The 22,486-nt window shown below is 21.0% G+C and overlaps 5 protein-coding genes across 5 annotated transcripts; all 5 read right to left on the bottom strand. All coding sequences in view use genetic code 6, as the record gives it.

The window, feature by feature from the left end:
* Positions 1-366: 366 nt before the first annotated feature.
* On the bottom strand, positions 367-4,334 carry TTHERM_01129700 (hypothetical protein; the record flags this gene model as incomplete). The annotated part of the gene is made up of 3 exons (XM_001026665.2): positions 367-2,174; positions 2,231-2,609; positions 2,691-4,334. 3 exons carry the CDS (start codon positions 4,332-4,334, stop codon positions 367-369), a joined length of 3,831 nt encoding a protein of 1,276 aa, XP_001026665.2.
* An 864-nt stretch (positions 4,335-5,198) lies between these two features.
* On the bottom strand, positions 5,199-7,202 carry TTHERM_001129699 (hypothetical protein; the record flags this gene model as incomplete). Its single annotated transcript, XM_012800719.1, has 7 exons — positions 5,199-5,435; positions 5,518-5,820; positions 5,878-6,012; positions 6,065-6,223; positions 6,286-6,553; positions 6,653-6,876; positions 7,011-7,202. 7 exons carry the CDS (start codon positions 7,200-7,202, stop codon positions 5,199-5,201), a joined length of 1,518 nt encoding a protein of 505 aa, XP_012656173.1.
* A 638-nt stretch (positions 7,203-7,840) lies between these two features.
* TTHERM_01129690 (cache domain protein) lies at positions 7,841-10,558 on the bottom strand (the record flags this gene model as incomplete). Its single annotated transcript, XM_001026664.3, has 3 exons — positions 7,841-9,029; positions 9,209-9,675; positions 9,818-10,558. The coding sequence occupies 3 exons, from the start codon at positions 10,556-10,558 to the stop codon at positions 7,841-7,843; spliced, it is 2,397 nt and encodes a 798-aa protein (XP_001026664.1).
* Positions 10,559-12,014: 1,456 nt separating this feature from the next.
* TTHERM_01129680 (small guanosine triphosphatase family Ras-related in brain (Rab) family protein) lies at positions 12,015-13,495 on the bottom strand (the record flags this gene model as incomplete). The annotated part of the gene is made up of 9 exons (XM_001026663.3): positions 12,015-12,150; positions 12,211-12,298; positions 12,360-12,451; positions 12,519-12,605; positions 12,698-12,750; positions 12,987-13,034; positions 13,157-13,204; positions 13,270-13,342; positions 13,479-13,495. The coding sequence occupies 9 exons, from the start codon at positions 13,493-13,495 to the stop codon at positions 12,015-12,017; spliced, it is 642 nt and encodes a 213-aa protein (XP_001026663.3).
* A 1,843-nt stretch (positions 13,496-15,338) lies between these two features.
* On the bottom strand, positions 15,339-15,815 carry TTHERM_01129660 (60S ribosomal protein L36; the record flags this gene model as incomplete). Its single annotated transcript, XM_001026661.3, has 1 exon — positions 15,339-15,815. One exon carries the CDS (start codon positions 15,813-15,815, stop codon positions 15,339-15,341), a length of 477 nt encoding a protein of 158 aa, XP_001026661.2.
* Positions 15,816-22,486: the final 6,671 nt, after the last annotated feature.

The following is a 22,486-nucleotide window of genomic DNA, read 5'->3' as shown; positions in this document are numbered from 1 at the left end:
ATTATCTATAACAAATAATGTTTAATAATTTGCTGAACAATTAAATGTAATAATGAAAGTCTAAAAAAAATAAATTTCATTTTTTAATATAATATTTAATCTATGAAATCAATGAGAATAGTCTTTAACAATTTTTAGAAAACGAAAGATACTAATTTAATTTTAAAAGAAAAAAGTAAATACAAGTTGGTAGATAGGGTTGAAACAATTATATATTTTTTAATTAGATTTATATTTTGTTACAAAATTAATTTTTAATTTTGTAAAATAATTTAAGAACAACAAACAATCAGTATTTATTAGATTGAATATTTTAATTTTCTTTAAAGAATTAGTTAGCTATTTACATGGAATTTTATTATTAAATCAATTTGCATATCTTTTATTCTTATTTTTAAAGTAAGGTTGTTTTTTGAGAGATTCTAGATTGTCAAAATCATAGTTTTATTCACCTTCGTTTTATAACCCAGAATCTTCTTCTTCATCTTAATTATCATCATCTTCCTCTATTTCATTTGGACTGATTGTTATTTTTTGTTCTTAATCTTTATTTTAAATTTAATTTTTATTGAAATAAGCATTTTCCTCTAACTAGTCATCATCATCTTCTTCATCTCCTTGATCTTAGTCATTGTATTCTATATTAAATCTTTCCTCTGGAATGTTATTTTAGCTATCTTCTTCATAATTATCATCAACAGCTGCTTCATTGTTTTCTTTAATTAATTAACTTTTAGAATCCTTTTAATCAACTCCCTAGCTTTCAATTTTATTGCTTTTATTTTCAATATTGCTTACATTTTACTAATTATCTTGCTTGTCTTTGATAGATTCTATAAATTTTTCTTATTTTTGATTTTTTAAATTATTTTTATTACTTTATAAGTTTTATTAAATAGTATTTTTAGACATTTCCATCATTTTTATAAATTCTTGTCTTTGTTTTTGCTAAGGTGTTAAATCTGATTCCTACTATTGTATTTGATTTGAAATAGGACCACTTTTATCTGAGCTGTTTGATTTGAAAAATTTAGGATTTTGCATTTATTAAGAAAGCTGTTTGCTTTGCTAAAGTAGTAATTCTTTAGCTCTAGCACGATCAGAAAAATCAATAACCTCCTTTTAAGGTGGAATTTATTTAGATAGCCCATAGCAATCTTCCATAGGTTCGTTTTCGTAATCTTCGTCCTCATCTTCATCTTCATGATTATAATCTTCGTTGTTGATATTTTAATTTATTAGCTTTGTTTCATTATTTATAGTATTACTAAATAAATTTGTGACAGCAGGATTTTTTTTAATTGGTTATGTTCCAAGATCTTTTGCTTTTTAAGAATAATCAGCCTATTAATTTACTTCTAACGAGTACTATTCTGGTGAATTATCACTTTCAATAACTAAGCTTTCAGGTTTATTACCTTTAGCCTTTTGGAGTTTCTCACTTTCCATTTTCAATGATAGTTCAGCTTATTGTTTACTTTTAATTTTATTCTAAATTAGTTTATTTTCTTCCTAGTATCCTTCCTCTTCTTCCTCTTCATCAAAATTTTCGTCATTATCATTAAATCCGCTTAATAAATTCAATTATTATTGTTTTACTTTTTCTTATTATTACTAATCAACAAAATTCAACATTTCAGTTTGTTTAGATTCAAGATAAGTCTGCATTTCTTTTTATTTGGACTCTAATTCAGCCTACATTTCTCTTTGCTTCATAATGCTTTAGAGCTTATTACTACTCTCTTATAGTGAAAATTTATCTTTCAGACTCAGGCCTACTGATCCATTTTTATTTGCATTTTAAGTTTAAGGTTATTATGAATTTAATTATTGGGAAGCTTGAAGCAATGCCGACTTACCAGAGTCACTATTATCAGAACTGTTTTGAGGTAATTTATCACTAATTATACTTTATTTTTGATCCTAATTATTATTACTTTGCTCTGGCTCAAAAGATTGCTAAATAGTATTGGAAAAAGGAGGAGAATAATCTTGTTCATCTTCATCTTCTTCTTCATATTCAAAATAATCTACACTTTTTTTCTTCTTCTCTTCTTTGCCTTCTTAAATGATTTAAGCCTAGTTCAAAGCTTTTTGTTCTTATATCTTTTCTTTACTTTCACTTCCCTACTTTTGAAAGCTATTTTAGAAACCAATCAAACCCCCTTATTTTTCTTTTATAAATTACAAAGTATTAGTAAGAGATTAAATTAATTTTAAAAATATTTACTCTAAGCAAAGTAATTGTCAGGCTAGAAGGATTTTTCAACAGAAACAAATTTTTTAAATTCTTTGTTGAGCTTATTGTTAGAGGCCATATACTTAATTTCAACATCAGAAGGAGGCTTATTTTTTTAACAGTGACTACTAAAGAAATCATTTTCAACTTCATCTAGTTTTAACTCAACCTTTTTGATTAAATCATCACTATATGATATATTTAACAATTCTCTAAGTTAATTATTTTCTACTATGAGTTGTTATATTATATTTTAATTTTCATTAACATGCTACAATTCTTCTTCTATTCCTTTCTTGATACTTTCTTTCAATTTTTCAAATTTACTTTTCCATATTTTCACCATTTTTTCGAGGTTTTTATTTTACTCCTATTTATTAGAAAAAAGAGAAACACTTAAATAATAATTTCAGACTAAAATAAGTAAAAAATAAATATAAATAATGTTTACCTATTGTATTTTGTGTGAATGGTTGATCTTTATATATTCTGCTTTTAATTTATCATAAGAAGATTTTATTACAACATCTTACTCTTAAATTTTTTTCTTCAATGCTTCTATTACCTTCAAGCTATCCATGAAATTATTGTATATTACTTAATTGTCTTCACATAATTAATCTATTGTTTATTTTAGAAATTTAATTTCTAATCTTTCTGCAATTGTAAGAGGTTATTATTCCTTAAGCTATTATTGTTATTATTCCTTAAGCTATTATAGTTATTGTTGTTGCTGCTACTGCTATTACAAAACAGACGATAACTAATCTTAGGTTGATACTTATTATTATTACTACTACTAATTCTGTAACTACTGATTTTGCTATTATTATTGCTATTGTAATTCTGAAGCATCCTGCTTTTTGGTTAAAGCTATTGAAGAGGATAGAGCTTCTTCTTTTGAGTTTTTTTAAGAATTTTAATAAACTCCTTGAGTTTGTTAGGCGTTCTCATTGAAGCTCTTGCTTACAATCATAGAATTTTAAGATAAATTAGCATCATGCTGAATACCATTATTATATGAATTGAGCTCTATTATGTCATCTCCTGCAAAATCCATAGTAACATCGTGCAATTATTTTACTTAATTCCCAAACGAATTGCTTAGTTTGATGCTATGATGACTATCGTAAATAGCAGATCCATTTATAAAATTCTTATTAATTCCATTCATTGTTGAATTATTAAGCTATTTAGTTGCATTTAAATTTCCTTATTATAATTTTGTATCAGGATTCTATAAAAAAATATTATTATTTACAAAAGATTTGTCTCTAGGCACAGGACTATGATTAGAAAATAAGTGATATCTTTGGCTAGCTGAAGGGGCACTCCTTCCATACTACATATAATTATAGTAATCTAAAGAATTATCGTGCTCTAGAATCATACTATAGCTAGGGTCAAAGTCAATTTAATGAGCCTACTAATTGTAAAATTAAGGATTCATCTAATCTTGAAAAAAATTTTATCTTTTAACTTAGAATTATTGTTAAAATCTCTCATTCTCTTAGTTATATTAATCAAATTAGCTTTGATAAGGACTAATAGGACCATTTACAAACTATCTTTTAGAACCTTGTCCAACACTCCTTGCTCTTTTATTCATATAATCTAAGTTCTTAAAATCTGATTACGGCTAAAGTAAAATTTATTATGATTACTACTATAATTGCTACTGCTATTGTTAATATTTTGTTACATTTTATTGCTACTATTAATTGCTAATCTAATTTTTTATTTCCATTAATGCTTGTCTAACTTGGCCTAAATTCCTAAAGAACCCATAATCACTAGGTTGAGTAGATGTTTCTATCATGTTTTTATTAGCAAACTAATAGACTATGTATTATTTTTTACCCTAATTAATTATTTAGCTTTTATAAATTTGCTGTTCCTTTGTATAGTCGGTTGAAAAATTGAACAAGAAATTATTACAATTAAAATATTTACAGTTAATGATAAACTTTTTTAATTTTTGATTAATAAATAATATAAATTTTTTTTTTGAATTATCTGTGTATTAATTAATTAAATTATATGATTGGAATTCAATTTTTTGATAAATTTTATGAAATTCAAATTTTTAATTCATCTGAATACCAATCCTATCTACATATAATTACAAAGCTAGAAAATTTCCAAGGGATTAGACTTAAAATTAATCAGCAATCCTAAATAAATTAAATAGCTATAATACACTAAAGTAAACCTCCAAAATATTTAAAAGATTCAATTTTTTGGAGTTTAGATAAATTAATCAATTTTTTATTTATTTTTAGTTAATACATTTTTAAGAATTTATTTTTATTATTTATAAAATTGTAAGAGTAATTTTCTATTTTATCAATGACATTTAATTTAATTTATATCTATATAATATTGATTGTATCAAATTTGATAACTTTGTGTTTTATATTAGATGAGCTAAAACAGATGTTTATTAGTAAAATTTTATTATTAGATAAAATAAATTAATTTATATTTTAATTAGTTTTATTAAAAAATTTACTATCTTGATTTAATTTTTTACTTAATTAGAATTATAAAATTGAGTATTAATCTATATTGATGGAATCAGAATTGCTAACTTTGTGAACATTTTTGATGAAGTGAATTAAATTCACATTTATTTCTTAAAAAATAGTAAAATTCTATTTTTAAAAATTTTTAAAATATTCTGTTTTTATTTTAACTTACACATATATTTTCTTTTAAATATATAAATATATCTTTTATTTCATTTAGATTATAATTTTAATTACTACTTAAGAGTTAAAAAGCATTTTGTTTGAATATTTCGTAAAAATTTAATGAGAATGAGTACTTTTGGTAAAGTTTAACTAATTAATAAATAGATATTGAAATATAAATAGAATATTATTCTTAGATAATAATTAAAATTATAAATATTTATTTTTAGTAGTGATTTTGTTGATTATCAATCATTTATTTGTAATCAAACCTTTAAGAATGTTTGTAAATTTTACAGTATTTTTACCATTGCGATTATATCATCAAGAAGTTCATTTCTATACATAGCTTCTACTTTTACTTTTGGACCACATTTTATGCAATCTTTAGCATATGCCTTTTTACAAGAAAAACAAAATGAATGGCCACACGGAATAATAGTAATAGGTTCCTTTATAAACTGTTCACAATAATTACATTTTAAACTTTTAAGTATTTCTTTCTTTAAATTTTATTTAAAAAAATATTTTAGATTTTCAAAAAAAATAAAAAAGTTATTTAAATTGTGTCAAATAAAAGTAAACCTCAGCTTCATCTAGCTTCTTTGAAGATTTTTAAATATTTTATAATTAGCCTGTCATAATTGAAATTTTTTATTCTGTTTCATCAAATTTTTTTTTAAGATCATTAAAATTTTATTTGAGGTCTTATTGGTTTTTATCATTAGATGACTACTTGTTTCTGGTATTTTCAAGTTCTTTGAGCATATTTTAAAGTTTATCATTTTTTTAATTGATTTATTATTCTAAAGAGCTGATTTAAGTTTTAAAGTCTTAAATTGATTTATTTAAGCTGTTATTTTCACCATTTAATTTATTTATTTATTCCTAATAAAAGTAAAAAAAAAATGAATTAAAGTCAAGCATTCATTATATATTATTTACTTTTAATGAATTATTTTATTAGGTAAGATCGGTAATTTCATTTTATTACAGAATTTTAGATTATTGTTACTCTTCCATATTTTATTTCAACTTTGAATTTTCTTCCTTTAAACTTGAAAGAACTTTGGCTAGATTCTTTTATTTTGTAATAATTTATATTAAAGAAATACCACTAAATGTAAGTTACTTCTTATTCTTTGAATTTACTTTCTAGCTCTTGTTATTTTAAGGTTGAGGTTCTTCTTAAGCTTTAAATATTATTTTCAACTTATTTTTTTTCTTCTTCATATGACTTTATAGTCTCCAACGCTTTTGAAAGCTCTGATGTCTTCTTTTCTAAGTCGATCTAATTAAAAATTAGCAAGAATTTATTTCAGATAAATTAAATTAATGAGAAAAAGAAAGTACTTTTAATTTACTCCCATTTTAAATAGATTCATTTAACTTGGAAGTTAATTCATTTATTTAATTATTTTTCTATTTGTCTGATTCAGTAACCTAAGATTTATGAGTGCTTAATTCTTTGCTCATCTCTTTGATTTTTTGCTCTAAATCTTCAATTTTTTTTGCTTAAATTAGCTCTTAATTCTTTTATTCGTTCGCTTTTGTTTCATCATCTTTGATTTTCTAAAATTCTTTTTCATAAAATTAGACTTTTGTTATTAGCTCCTCCATCCTTAAAATTTAAAGATTACATAAAAAAATATTAAATAACATCATAATATTAATAAAAAAGGAATTAAGCAAGAAAGGAAGATAAGAGTTAAAAAAATACTTTATGTGATTTGTTTTAAATCTATTGTTAATTTTTTCGTTACTCTCAATTAGTTCTTTAATTTATCTATTTTTTTCATCTGAATTTTATCTTTCATTTATATATTCAATTCTTAGCTTTTCAATAGTTAATTCCAATTCTTTAATCATTTCATCTCTTTTCTCAATATCATACTGATGCTTTTCCAGCTTGTTAGAAAAGTCTTTAATAAAATTTTTAGGGTTCTATATTTTTAAAAAAGTATTTATGCCAACAAGAAGAAAACGCTAAAATATTTGAATTATCTGAAAAACACGCTTGAATAATATGTAGAAACTATTCTATTTTAATTTATTTAAATTATTAACCAGGTAATTACAATTTGTTAAGTTGAAGCACTATCTCTCATGGTTAACTATTTCTTTACAAGCTTCCCGTTACTAATTTAAGTAGTTAATGGAATTTCATTGTAAGAAAGCCTTGTCTTAAAATTTTAATCTTCTGCAGCTATTGTTTTATTTAGCTATTTGTTTTTATCTATCAATGGAAAATAACTGCTTGTTGTTCTCATAATTTTTTAATGCTTTGATTTTTAATATTCACAAATATTATAAAAAATTTCTTTCGTTTTTTAACTATAAATTGCATTCTAGCATATATAATTCTATTAGTTAAACACATTTATACATTTTTTAAAATTCTTTAAAAATATAATATGAAATTACAATTTTAAAGCAAGTCATCAATCAATTATTTCAAAACAAACGAATTAATAGTTTTAAATTAATCTTCTATTGAATAAATAAATGTTTTAATATAAAACCAATTTACTTTTTAAACATAAATACATTTTTCAAAAAGCTTTATTTTTTTCTACAATTAAAAGTTATGAATTTGTTTTTACAATTTAATAAAATGAACTGCTATAAGCAACAGCTAAATTAAAATGGAATCACAAGTATACAGAAAAATAATTTATTAATGTGTTTTAGAATATACATTAATTTATTAATTAATTAACTATTTATTTATTTAACCTTGATTATCTTACTTCTATGCTCTACTTTTCTAATTGACTAATTTATTTATTTTTATCTAATATATTTATTTTTGTTTTTGTTTGAAATATTTTTTGTTTGAAAATTTATTTTAGTTTTTTGTTTAATATATATATCTAAATAATCTTTAATTAATCAGTGAATAAGATCATCAGTCAATCATAATTGACTTAGGAAGAATTTCGTTTAAAAATTAGGTGTTCTTTTTTTCTAATTTTTTTTTAACTAATTAAATATTTAGCTGCTCTATTCTTTTAAACTTGTAAGTAACTTCATCAAATCTCTTAATAGTTGATTTCCTATCATAAATTATGAGATTTTCATCAGGCATATTGGATATATCATCTTCTTATATAGGATCATTATCTTGATCATCATAATCACCACCATTTTAACTTGATTATTAACTTCTAAATTTGTCGTATATAATGAGATTTTTGCTACATATATTTATTAAATTACAAAAAACTGAGATTTATTAAAGCAAATCTATATCTTCTTTTGCTAACTATGGAATATGGCCTTTGTGAATTTGCTCATTAATAATATAGAGCAACCTATCTAAAACAACCTCTATGAAGTTGAAGAAGGTAGCTTCGATTTTATAGAATAGATTTTCTTAATTTAAATATTGTGATTCGTTTTAACTCGAATCGTAGTATTCTGTTTCTTAAAACTCTTCTTCCTTTGTTTTTTTCATGTTCAAAAGCTTTTGTAATTACTCTACATAATAATTTAAACGCTCTTAAAACTCTTCATAATTAAATAAAAATCTAGTGAATCTGCAAAATCCTGTATCGTTATAATCACTCCTTGGATATTCAATTATATCTTCACTCTATTAATGGTTTTCTCTTCTAGTTCCTTTCTTAAAGCCACTTAAATCTTTTATTAATTTTTTAAATGCCTAAATTAAAGAATCAATGGCTCTATCAGTTGTTTTTATATCTTCAAACTGTTTTTTCTTTTTTATTTCTGAAGAATTGTTATTTTTTTTCTCTTGATTTGTAAATTCCTTTGTACAGTCAGCAAGTTCTTAAAGGGGAGCAACAATAGACTTCACAAAATAAATAGATAATAGAATACAAAAGACAACAACAGAGCACTCTGTAATTATAAGATAGTATTGTTTTTTTTAAAATGATGACTATAAATTGCTTTATATTGAATAATACTCTTCGAATCCATCTCTATCAGTAATGATTATAAAAAAAACTAACTAATTTGGACTGAAATTTTTATTAGAAACAAATTATCTGTAGACTATTAATTAATTATTATTTGCATCCATAAATTCAAAATAAGAGTTAACACTGTAATTTTAGTTTTAAATCTATTGCCTAAATTTTTTGTAATAAAAAATCTTATTATTTAAAGATTAAAAAAGCAATATTTCAAAATATAAAATCTAAAAAAGCTTCAATATCAAATTTAATATTCTATTTTTATCTATGTTTAAACATTTAGAAATATTTCTGAATTGAGGCAGATCACAATAAAAATAAATAAAAAAATTTACCAATTTTAATCAGTTATGTTTGTATATTATTAATTTGACACATGGTAAAAAGATTGTCCTGAGTTAAAAGGATCGTTTGCTAAAATCTTAGCTGGATCATTTAATATCGAACCATCAGAAATATTAGCTAAATAAAATTTACTGCTTTAATATAATTCGCTTTGGGGTGGGAGCACTTAATCTAACTCATAACAAAAAATGTCAATTCCAATAACTCCAATCATTTTGCCATCTTTAGTCACTATCGGTATAGAGACAGTTACAATAGGCAAATTTGTAACTAAATCTTAATATGGCCCAGTAACCTAATAAGTAGCTAAATTAGAACTTTAAAAAGCATTTTAGCTTGCTAAGTACCATTTTCTTTATGTTATATCTATATGTTAACCATTCTTTTAAAGTAGCTAAGCACATGCCCCTGCTGGATAAAAAACTTGAAGATCATTGCCAAAAGACAAGTAAAGTTACTAAATTTTAATAGTAATTAGTATAAATAAACTATTTTAAATTTAGTTAAAATTTTATGGGTTTAAAATAAATAATATTCATCTTTGCTAATTTACATGCAATGCAATGTATAAAAGAAAAAGAATTAATTTCAGACATTACCTGGATTCTTATTTGAGACCCTTTATAATAAACTAAATTTTTAAGATAATAATTCAATATGTCTGCTCCTTATAGATATTTTTATGCTTATGGACTTAGAACAGTCCAATCTTTAGAATTAGAAAGCGAAAAATAGGAAATATAGTCTAAGGAAATTTAATTTTTTGAATAGTATTACTAACTGAGATATAAATCATACTGAGTCTAAGAAGGTACAGCTTATTTAATTGAAATATATCTATTAGGTCCAATAAGAGGAAATGTAGAAAAAGATTCATCATAAAAACTATCGTCTAGTTGAAGAGATGAGAGGAATATTTTTGTGATAGAAGAGAGAGAGACGAAATTTCGATTGAAGATACCAATATACAAATTTTAAGCAGTTTGAATTTGATTAGAAAGTGTATTTTATATTGAAGCTTACGCTTCTTACAGGGCACTCTAATCAATTAAATAAGTAGCAATATACATGTGACCTAAAATTATACCGCAAAAAACGCAAAGAATAGCAATTTAGAGCATACAAAACGCTTAGAAGATTTATCTCTCTGATTTCCATTCTTTGTAAATAGGAATTAAGCATATTCGCTTCATTTGCTTTTTGTCCTTACTAATTTCTAGTTAATTATTTATATTCGTTTCATCCTCTTAATTCATAGAGGCATCATTAAGGTTAGATCCGCTTTCTGCCTGCTGAGACTATTGTTCCTAGTCATCATCGTCTTAAAATTCTTAGTCCATGAATACTTATGAGAATAATAATCAAAATAATCTTATGATAATTGTTTGCTAATATAGAAAAATTTTGATAATGTATATTTCTACTTCTAATGACTACTTAAATAAATTCTTACTCAAAAAAACTATGTTTGAGTAGCTAGCTAAATTTTAATATTGTTGTTCAAAAATTATTTAAGTTTACAATTTGGCTTCAATTATTTTCAACAAAGTGAATTATTCCCTAAAATATGTTTAGAAGCCTAGACCTAATTGTTTATAATAAGTTTATTTTAAAATATTTTGTTTATTAAATTTTAAAATAATACTGAAATATAACTCAAACTTAGCTACTTACTTACTTATTTTTATTTTATTAAAATACAAGAATATAAAAATTTTTGTATTTTTTATTCAAGGATCAATTAATTCCTTTATTTTCAATGTATATTAGGCTTAATTCATTAATAATTTCAAAAAATATATTGTTATTTGAATGAAACATTTTCTTAACAGAAATCTAATAAACGAATTATGCTTTATATAGACAGTAAAGATAGATTGATCGATAGATACATTCATTCATTTATACAAACATAAATATACATATATTTGTTATTTAGTTGAATCATTTATTTATTTTTAATAATTTTTTCTTGTGAGTGCTTTTATAATAGTAAAAATTATGAATTAATAAATATTGGCTCATGGTATGAATTCTAGTTATTCTCAATTATTTTAATCTACATGCATTTTTCTAAAAATATATTTCATAAAAACCATTCCATTAAAAGTGTAAATGAACTCAAATTTTTAAATTTAAGATAATAGCTAATTTTAGTAAATTAGTTGATTAATTTGTTTATTTTTAAAAAGTTTTTTTTTATTTTTCAATTGTAAAATAAAGTTTTAAAAAATATATTTGCTTATAAATTAAAAAAAATGTTAAAAATAAACAAATGAATTAAAAAAATAATTAATTAATATTTTAAAATAAACTAAAAATTAAAAATTTAATTTTTTAAAATTTACAATTTATGATGAATAGAATAAATACAAAGGGATATGAATAGTTGTATGATTCCAAATATATGCAATTTGATATAATTAGCAAGAGTGAGTAAGTACTTTTTATTAATTATTCAGAGATCTTTATAAAATCAGTAAATTTTAAAAAAATCTCTTATTTTAAACCAGAAGTAGTCAATTATTCAAGCTAACAAGTCAGTTTGTTAGTTAAAAAATCAGTTTTTAGTTCTTAATTATTATAAATTTGAGCTTAAATAGGAAAATAAGTAAGTACTTACCTCTCTTAATCATGCTGTAAGATTAATTATTAGTGATTTATGGTAAAGACTATTTTTTTTATTATAGTGAAATATTTTTAGTTTTATTAAGAATGCTTTTGAAGAAGTTTTATATTTTAATTAAGATCATATTTATTTAATTATTTTATATGATTCTTTTATGTAAAGATTCCTCAACAGCAATCATCTCCCTAATTCTTTTAGTTTTGTTGAACTTGTCTGGAGCCACTTTATTAAGTATTGTATTTATTTTATTGAATCTTCATTCCCTATGAAGGTGCAGTATTCAAAACTTAACCACTACCCAAGCTTTTTATAAAGATAAATAAACTTGATTAGTTAAAACAATTATTTAAAATTTAAAATTACATATTCTTAGCAAGATTAGTGAAGGCTAAATCTATATTGCTGGCATTTTTGGCTGATGTTTCAGCAAAAGGTATTTAGTATTATTTAGCTTTAATTAATTAACAAAAATATTTAAATAAAAAAAAATAGATTTAAATTAGACCAAATACCTAATTCAAATCCTTCTTCGTAAGAAACAGCTCTATTACTACAATCAGATTTATTACCAATTAACATTTTTTATACTCCTTTTTTGGCATGCCTAATTTATTACAAAAAAAAATATATTAATTTTATTTATTTTTAATTCAAAATTTATTTTTTCCTACTTTTCAATTTCTACCATCCATGTCTTAACGTTATCAAATGATTCCCTTTCAGTAATGTCATAAACAATCAAAATGCCATGAGCACCTCTAATTTATTTAAAATTTTAATTTATAATCTTCAATTTTCAAAGGAGTCAAATAAAAAATTTGGATTAAAGATATTATTCTTTTAAGCTTACCTATAATAACTACAGGTAATAGTTCTAAAACGGTCTTGTCCAGCAGTATCCCACTTTAAATAATAAAAAAAAAACCTAAGAATTTTGGAATAAACAATGTTAATTCATAAGCAAGATTAAAATCGCTTTTGGTAGCTTTTTTGATAAGCATTTATCTTATTATAATTCGATTAGCTTGATTCTTTAAGAATTTTTTAGGTAATTTACATTCTTGTTTAACGAATTAATAATATGAATAAGTGTTTGTTTGCGATTTTAATCTAACTTGTAAGATAAATAATCCTATTACGATTTGAAGTTTAATATTCTTGTCTTCTAACCTTAAAGCTTTAATTTTCTATTTTATATTCAAAAAATGTTTTATTTAGAAAAAAATTGAAGTAGTAGCTATTTGTTTATAGTTTTAAGAATAAAATATGAAATTAAAGTTAAATTAGTAAATCAATGAATTCAAATTACGAAGTCGACTCCGATAGTATTATAGAAATTGTAGGTAAATTAGTTTTCCTGTTATTATTGAAATAGCAATTAATATAAACGGCTTGAACTGAGAAGGATTTTAAATTGATTACTGAATAACGCATGAGCATGCAAGTTTTGCCTACACCTGAATTACCAATCAATAGAATTTTAAATAAGTGATCACTATTTTATATTATTATTAAAATTAACAAATTTAAATGTTTTTTCATCTTGTTAATAATGTCTAAGGGAGTAAAGTTCTCCTCCTATATGTCTAGTTGGCTTAAATTTTTAATGCTTTTGTTCTTAAATAAATTACTATTATCCTGAATCCATCTTTAAATAACTCTGTATGAATGATATATTTGATTGAGTCTTAATTGATTTTTTAACTTTTAATGTGTTTTATTTGATTTCTTATTTAAGCGAATATATCAAAAAATTAATTAGTTTGTTGCTCTTTTTTTTTATGAAATATTTATTAGATATTTTATTTAATATGCACTACGCCTATTATTTATTTATTTACTTATTTTCTTTTTCTTTTTTCTTGAAGCATTAAAATTTCATTCATATTTTCAAGCAAAATTCATTCAGTCTTAGTTTCTTTTTTTTGCTTTCTAAACTGTTGTTAATTTCATTTATTTTATTTGAAAATTTGAAAAATTTATCTTCATTTTTTCCATTAGAAGAATTCTCTTTCTATCCTAATTATCGATTGACCCTATCCCTTTCTTATTTTTTTCACAAGAATAGAGTGCAATCATTCATTCATTTATTCATTTATTGTCTTCCTTTACAAATATATATGTTCGATAGAATTACTCTATTTAATCTTAATCTGATTTATTAACAATCATATTCATTAGAATCTTTGTGCTCAACTCTATATTCTTATTGCTTAAAATGTTTTTTTTTCTTTAGAAACAGTTAAACATAAAAAGAAAAATATAATAAATTGCATGATTAATAAATTCCATTCGATGTTCGTTAAATTTTCCTTTTTGCTATTCAAATTTCTAATATTAAATTTGTTTAATTTAAATAATTCAGACATCTGTTTTCATTTATCCAATTAAGACTGATATGCATATTTTTTAAAATATATTGATAAAAACTTATAAAGAGTTTCTTCAATAAAATAAAAACTCATTCAAACGTAAAATTAATTACAAAATGTAGAACAAATATTTAACTAAACTTTAAAAGGATTATTTCTACTAAATCTATAAATTATTTTAAATTCTTTAAAATTAATTTTAATCAAATATAAAAATTATTTAAAAAAAAAATTAAAAAATTAGAAACATTTTAATAGATTAATTAATTCTTTGATGTATGTAGAAAATTCAATAACTAAAACCAATTTAAACATAAGAATGATTAATTAAAATTTGTCAATATATCAACTTTTTGCAAATTAACTCCTAATTAAACTATCTTCCTTATTATTTGACATTATTTGCTACTCGAGGTAGATTGTCATAATTAAAAGTGCTAATTTGGTACAAGGTTTTCTTGATGTTACAAATCATTTAGATTATAACCATTAAATAAATGATAATTGGCTTTGATAAATTAAAATTTTTTGGTTTATGATTCTTATTTTTACTTCTTAGTGCAATTATAGATTTTAGTTTTTTTTCTTTGCAAATTTTGTATACATAGGTACAAGCAAAGGAGAAAAGTAGGAAAATTAGTTTTAAAGTTTTTAGTAAATTGCAAAATTAAAAATATTACTCTAATTTAGAATGTTGAAAGCGAAAAATTGCATAAATTGCATGCTTATCTAGCATTTTAAAGTAAAAATAACGCTAAAAGGATTTAGTACGAAATAACTATTATTATCAAACTGCACAACATTTAAAATTATAAATATACAGAGTATTATCTATCATATTTTTAGGCCTATTTAATATTAGTTAGTGCAAGCAAGATACTTTCCTAATAGCTTATGAAAAATTGAAAATAATGTGGAAGACTTATTCTAATTTGAGTAAATATCTCTTTTATTTAAAAAATTTAAATAGACTGTATGAAGATATACATACACACCCTTTTAATGCAAAGAGAATTAAGTACACTAAAAGATTAATACTATTATATTTAGTAGTTTTTATTTATACAATAATAGTTAATATTCTTAAAAATTGTAATTATATCCCGAACGTCAGATATTTCATTTCTTTCTTTGGGCTCTGACAGCTTCTTCGAGTAAAGCTTTTTTCACCTTAGCTCTTCTGTGGGTACCAAGTCTCTTTCTGGCAATCTTAGTGGCCTTCTTGGAGTCCTTGGCAGAACCAGCCTTAATGAGTTCGATAATTCTCTTTTCATAAGGAGCGAAACCAGTGACTTCTCTAATGACTTGTCTAACTAAAGCAACTCTCTTACCAAGTTTACCCTTTCTTTAGACAGCAGAGTGCTTTTAAAGCTTCTTTTCTAATTAAGTAGTAATGAAACCCTTATTAATACCAACAGCTTGACCTTTAGCCATTTTTATTTATTTCTTATATTTCTTTTTTCTTAATAAAAATCTTTTGACTTTTTTGTTTATATTAATTTTGTTAGTAACAAATACTTGACCTCTTTTTTGATCTTTTTTATTTTATCTTTCTGCTTTTATTTTTATTTGTATTTATACCCCTTTTTCTTACATTTACTTTTGATTTCATTCATTTTTCAGTATTCATTCCTTATCATAAAAGATCTTTAGCAAGCTATCAAATCATGCTTTTTCTTCCTTTTCTAGCCTATTTAATTCAATACAATCAATAAATCAATTAATCCTTTCTCCATCACCATTTTTTATTTTTGTTAAATTTATTTTCTCTACTTTTACCTTCATACATTTCCTCTTATCATCCCAGTACTTTCTATCAATCTTCTTTGATTTTAAATCAAATGTTCCTTAATATATTTAGAATAAAATTATTTCTTTTTAATTAATTTTCAATTTATTTATAACTTTTCTTCATTATTAATAGTGCATTTAATAATAATTATACCTTATAACTTAATTAATTTATAGTAATATAATTATCTATTAATATATCTACCTATCTTTTGATGTTATTAAAATACTAAAATAATTAACTTATTTAAGCTATAAAATATCATTCCTAATCACACTTCAAAATTTATTTCTAATTTATTAATTTTACATGTAAACTATAATAAAAAATTTAAATAAATATTATTTATTTTTTATACTAATTCTATCATATTAAGCATTTATTCTAAATTGATATTTTAATAATATTATAAAATAAGAAGCTAATTAAAACTAAAATGTTATACTATTATTCACTTAGTCAACTTAAATTCAATTTTTTTTATTCAGATAAGATTAGACATTCATCATGATTGATTTAAGGAATTATAAAATTTGAAGAATTTATATTCTTATGCATTTTCTTACTAAACTAATACATAAATAATTTTAAGCTAAATTGTTTATTATTTGATTTAAAAAGCACTATTAATATATACTTTTAACCTGATATTCATTTCTGATTTCAGAAAATTATTATTTATCATTTTAATCACTAAAAACTAAACATAAAATTTTATAAATTTCATTTTACTCAATTTTTTAATATTTTATTAGAATAAATGATAAACATAAAAACCATTTTTTAGATAAAATTGTGAATAATTTTACTACATTTGCTTTTTATAAAATAGATATTTTATAAAGATTTTAAAGCATTTAATTAAATTATTATTAGATTTATACTAAACAGAAAATTTAGATTAATAAAATAATTACTCACTAACAAAAGATTATTATATCCTAAGTTAAATTTCTGAAGATATTTGAGATAAAAAAATACCAAATTAAATTTAAAGTATTAAAGGAATAATAAGTAAGATAAATAAAAATAGATTTATTCTAAAATATTCAGATATATTAGTTTAATAAAATAATCACTTCATTTCAAAAATAAAAAAAGTATATTTAATATTAATTAATTTGTATTAACTCCTAATCAAAATTTCTTTGATACTTTTTATGAGATAAAAATACCTAATTAACTCATTTATTCAATTAAATTTTATTTTTTTTCAAATATTAAGTGAATCTAAAATGATAAAAATATTATCAATAATAGGTATTAATAAATGATGATATTTAGAAATTTAAGTTTAAAATAGAATAATTTTTGTTCACATAATTTTATTTTAATGAAATCTAAATAATTTAGAAAAATTAAAAATCTTTAAATTAATAATGTAATATTGTAGCACTCAAAATAACTAATTAATCCAAATAAAATTAAACTATTCTGTAAATCATATTTTTATTCTTATTTTATTTTATAAAAAAATTTATTGTAGAAATATTTTAACTAGAAAATTTAAATTAGTATGAAAAAAATATAAAAAACAGGATAACTTTTTGAAATTAGCCTAATAAGCACTGTTTAGACCTTATTTATATCATAAAATGCGTTAAATAATCAGATTTGATTGTAGTTAATTCCTAAATACAAACAAATTTAAAATAGGAGAGATGGACTTTAAAACCTCAAATTAAACTTCAATAGTTTGTAAAGATAATTTTTATTATTAAAATTTATAAATTGTGTTTTATTTAGGAGAGGTTAGCAATTTTAGAAAACTTTGAGTAGATTGTATTGTGTATAAATGTTAACTATAAATCTGATTATTTTTATTCAATTAATAGTGTTGCAAAAATATACTATAAAAAGGATTACCTCAAAAAATCTATTGTTTAAATAAAGTCTTTATTTAAATTAGAAATCACTAAAATAGGGAGTGCATATTTTCTTTAAAACATTATTAACTTTAAAGCAATCAAACAATAAATTTTAAGTAATTATATCTCAGATAGCTCAACTCATTGATTGATTTGAAGAATTATAATTATTAATAGAGTGAAATGCCTATTTAATTTACAAAAGGCGAAATGTAATATATCTTAATAACATAATAAATAAAGCTAAATAAGCTTAAAACAGCTTTATTTTTGAGTTTTTAGAAAGCTTTAAATTCGCAAAATGTAAAATTAGAAATAATAGACACCATATATTCTTATAACATGTCATTTTTTTTGAAAAAAATAAATTTTGAAAATTTTGAAAATTTTTTCGAATTAGGAGTTTCATTAAGAAAAGGCTTAATTTTTTGAAAGGACTTATCAAAAGAATAATTACGGTATATACAAATATTTGAATAAAGAACACATAATTTTACAAAACATCTGCTAAAATTTTATATTATCATAGACTTATAAAGCTTATCAAAGTATAAATTATAGATTTATCTGATAATATTTTGCATTTTTATAAGTAATTTCTCAACATTTAATAGTTTTTAATAAGGAATTTTAATAATAATTATTTTAATTACATGATTTCAAAAAATGATGAATTATATGATAACACCTTTAGTAATTTAAAATAATTAGGATTTTATTGAGTATTTAATAGCATAAATTAAAGATTATTCTATTCCAAATATTTTTCACAGTCAAAGAAGATTAAAATATCAATTAATCGTTTAAGAGGCAAATTAATTTCTATTAGAGCTGTTTTATATTGAGAGATTAAAAATAAATATTCTAATTATTATTTTAATTGAAATTAAGCAAATTAATTTATAAGTAATTTTAATGGTATAATTTGATAACTGTATTACTTCAAATATATTTTATTAATAGCTTAAAATCACTAAAATAAAAAAATCAATTACATAAAATAAATATTTATCATTTAAATTATTTTGAATCTACTTAATAATTGCTAGCAAAAAGAAGCAAACATCATTCCTAAATATACCCAAGAATTACTGATCCCACTTATGCCACTGTGGTCTTTAGAAAAGTGATTATTCTTTTAAAACTATTTTAATTCATTCTGATAAGAAAATGCTAATCTCATTTTTAGAATTATTTGTATTATGACTTTCAATTTAGTAAAAAAAAAATATTATTCTCAGTTTTAGTAATATAATTAGATAAAGTTAAAAATTATTTGTTATTATAAATATAATAATTTCATCAAAAAATACCATAATTATTATTTATTTTCAGATTTTATATATTTTCAATTATTACATAGTATTAGAGTATGAATTAACTTAATTTTATATGGCTATATTTATTTTAAAAATATTTATTTTTATATGAGGAATTATTCTTTAACATATTAACATGATTTATATGAATTAACTGAAGTTAAGCAATTCAACTAAGAAAGTTAACTTTCATATCTTCTTCTAATAAATTGTAACTTATTTTTTACTTTTAAATCTAAATAAACTATCTATAATTTATATATAAAAAACTACCTTTTAGTTATTAGTAAAAATTTATATAAAAACTCTTTTTTATAGATGAATCTAGCCATAAACCAATAAACTTCTTAAAATTATTTGTTAAAGAAAGGCAAGAATTCCCTTTTACAATTATTATAATTTAAAGAGGTGAGAATAATAATTCGTCTTTAGTTTATTCTTATTTGAAATAGAAATCACCTTCTTCATTAAATAATACCCATAAATTTTATAATATGCATCAAAAAATATTTTCATACTTTCAACTTAATAAATATGTTTAATATAGAATGATTGATGAGGATAAGTGAAATAAAGACAACTATTTAATTAATAATAAAAAATCAATTATTAAAATAACTTTTATTATATTCTAAATATTTTATAATAATAAAAAAATGAATAGTATAATCCATTAGATCAAGATAAAAATTAAATAATTATTTTTTTAATTTAATTTTAAGTTTGTTTAGATCGTTCATTTAAAAAATATTAATATATTTCTTACTTAAAAATTGTTTTCATACTTCTACTAATTCTGCATTTAATTTTTTTTAATAGAAGTATTTTAGAATTTTAATTAATTAAAAATTTGTTTTAAACCCCATATCATGTTTTTATTTATTATCCTTTTTTTTTTTTTTATTTTGAATTTTACAATTAATTAAATTAAAATTATCAAAACAAGATATTTCGTTTTTAGAAAATTCATGACAATCATTTGTTAGCAAATATTTTGCTTTATTTATATTGAGTTTAATATTTAAAGTTATATTTAATTCAAAATTATTTTATTACATAAGGAGATAGAAGTTAATTAAAAATGGTAAGCTGAATATTTTTTTAATGTAGAATACTTTATTTATAAATTTAAACTATCTACAAAAATGTAGAAATTAAAAATTATTGGCACCATCCATTTTAAATTTGATAAATGCCATTATAATTTAATGTAATAATTCAGTTATTTTAATAAAAAAATACAAATAATTATTTTTATGTTATATTTGCTTGATAAATATTAACTTTTTATTCTTCATTAATTTATCCTTAAGCCAATTAAAAATAAATAAAAAATATTCTTCATCAAGTTTTTACTTCTTATATAAAATCTTCAAATATATTTCAAAATCTAATATTTATTAAACCTATTAAAAAATTTTTTATTAAATCAAATATTAAGCTTTGTTAAATTATTTTCTTTGCAATAGAATACTAAAATATAAATCTATTTATATTATTTTTTAAATTTATTTTAAAGTTTTATATTTGCTTAGTGCTAAAAAATAAAAATTTCATTAAAAATTAAATATTGATAGCTATTGATAATTTTTTTCTAATTTAAGAATATTTGTTACATTCAAGAAAGGAGAGTAAAGATATTAAAAAATTAATGTAAATCAAATTTTTTGTAAAAAATTAAATAAAATATTTTCACTATTAGAGAAAAAAACTTAATTTATTCACAATTATTTATTGAAAATTTTTGAATATTTTATTACAAAAAGAGAATTTTTTTTGCATGTAATTGTCTCATTTTACCATATAAAATTTTTTTTGAATTATCAATTATTCTTCAAATTTTTTGAAGTAATTATTTTCAAGAAGCAAATTGTGAGCTTAATTATAAAATTTTCATTAAACTTTGAAAGATAATATATTGCCTTTGAAGGAAATAATACAAAATTAGTTAATAAATAAGCTTACTTTGATTATTAAGAGAGTAGCACACTTTATTTTGTTAAGAAAATTATAATTCTATCAAAAATTGAAGACTTTATTTTATTAAAGATCATTTTTTTGGTATTGTAAAAGAAATTTTATTTCCTGAATATGTTAAAGGTAAATATTTGAAGGTAGCTATACACATTTTAAATATTGTAAAAATAACCAAATAAAATATTCTTTTACAAATTTGAAATTTTATTTGCATTATTAACCAATTCGTTATGTTTTAGATACAACAAACTCAGTATGAAAAAATTTGCTTGAAAAGTTTATGATAATGAGCATGTTTATTTTAAAATTTACTAAATAAATCCACATAATTCAATCAATAATTAAGTTAATTTGAATTTCAAAAAATATTTAAAAATTAATATTAAAAAAATATTTTTTTGTGAATTATTCTTTTCATTTTTTGATTTTAAAACTGTCATAACGTTCATTCAATAAACACTAAATCTTATATGAAGTGTAATTATATTCATGCCTACTTTATAATTACTTATCTCAAACTGGTTTAAAAAGTGGATGTAACAAAAAGAATAATAATAGAATAGTTACTAAATTAAATATAACTAAACCAGATTATATTATTTAATTAATTAAAAATACACTTTTAATAATAAAGTAATACAAAACTTTTAGCTTTATTATTTTTAATCTTTTATTAAATTTATAAAAGAATTCTGATTAGGTGGTTAGGGATTAAAAATGTATAAAAGATAAGCTCTTTGTAATACTATATTTATTAAACTTTTACAATTTATATATCTATGGATATTCAAAAACCTATTGATATTTATCATATTTGTTGTAAAGATTTAAATAAATTGACTAAAATTTATTCATATTTACATATTTTTTATTAATATTATCTCATTAATCATTGTTTTACAAAAAAAATTTTTGATTAAATGTTTATTTGGTTTGTAAATAAAGTGTGAAACCAATCCTTTGTGAAATTAGATTGATTCTATTTATATTAAAGAATTTCAATCTTTAATTTTTTATACAACTTAAATTTTCAAGTTAATTATTTTAATTTTTTCTAAATGATTTAAATGTAAAATAAAATATTTTTAATAGTATTTATTTTTCATGGTAGTAAAAAGCTATCTTTAAGTGCTAAAAGTAACTTAGCAACCAAATAATTAACCAATTATTCATTAGTAGAAAGAAAAAAAAGTGTCCCTTTAATAAAACTTGCATGAAAATATTCTTTTATGAATAATTAGTATAGCTTTACTTTTAAACGAATAATTATAAAAGAAATATCTATGAATACAAAAAGCTAAAAAAGAATTT

This window comes from Tetrahymena thermophila, assembly GCF_000189635.1.
Source record: "Tetrahymena thermophila SB210 genomic scaffold scf_8254002, whole genome shotgun sequence".
NCBI classification, from domain to species: Eukaryota; Ciliophora; class Oligohymenophorea; order Hymenostomatida; family Tetrahymenidae; genus Tetrahymena; species Tetrahymena thermophila.
Note: the sequence above shows the minus strand (reverse complement) of the source record. Positions and strands in the feature narration are given on the sequence as shown.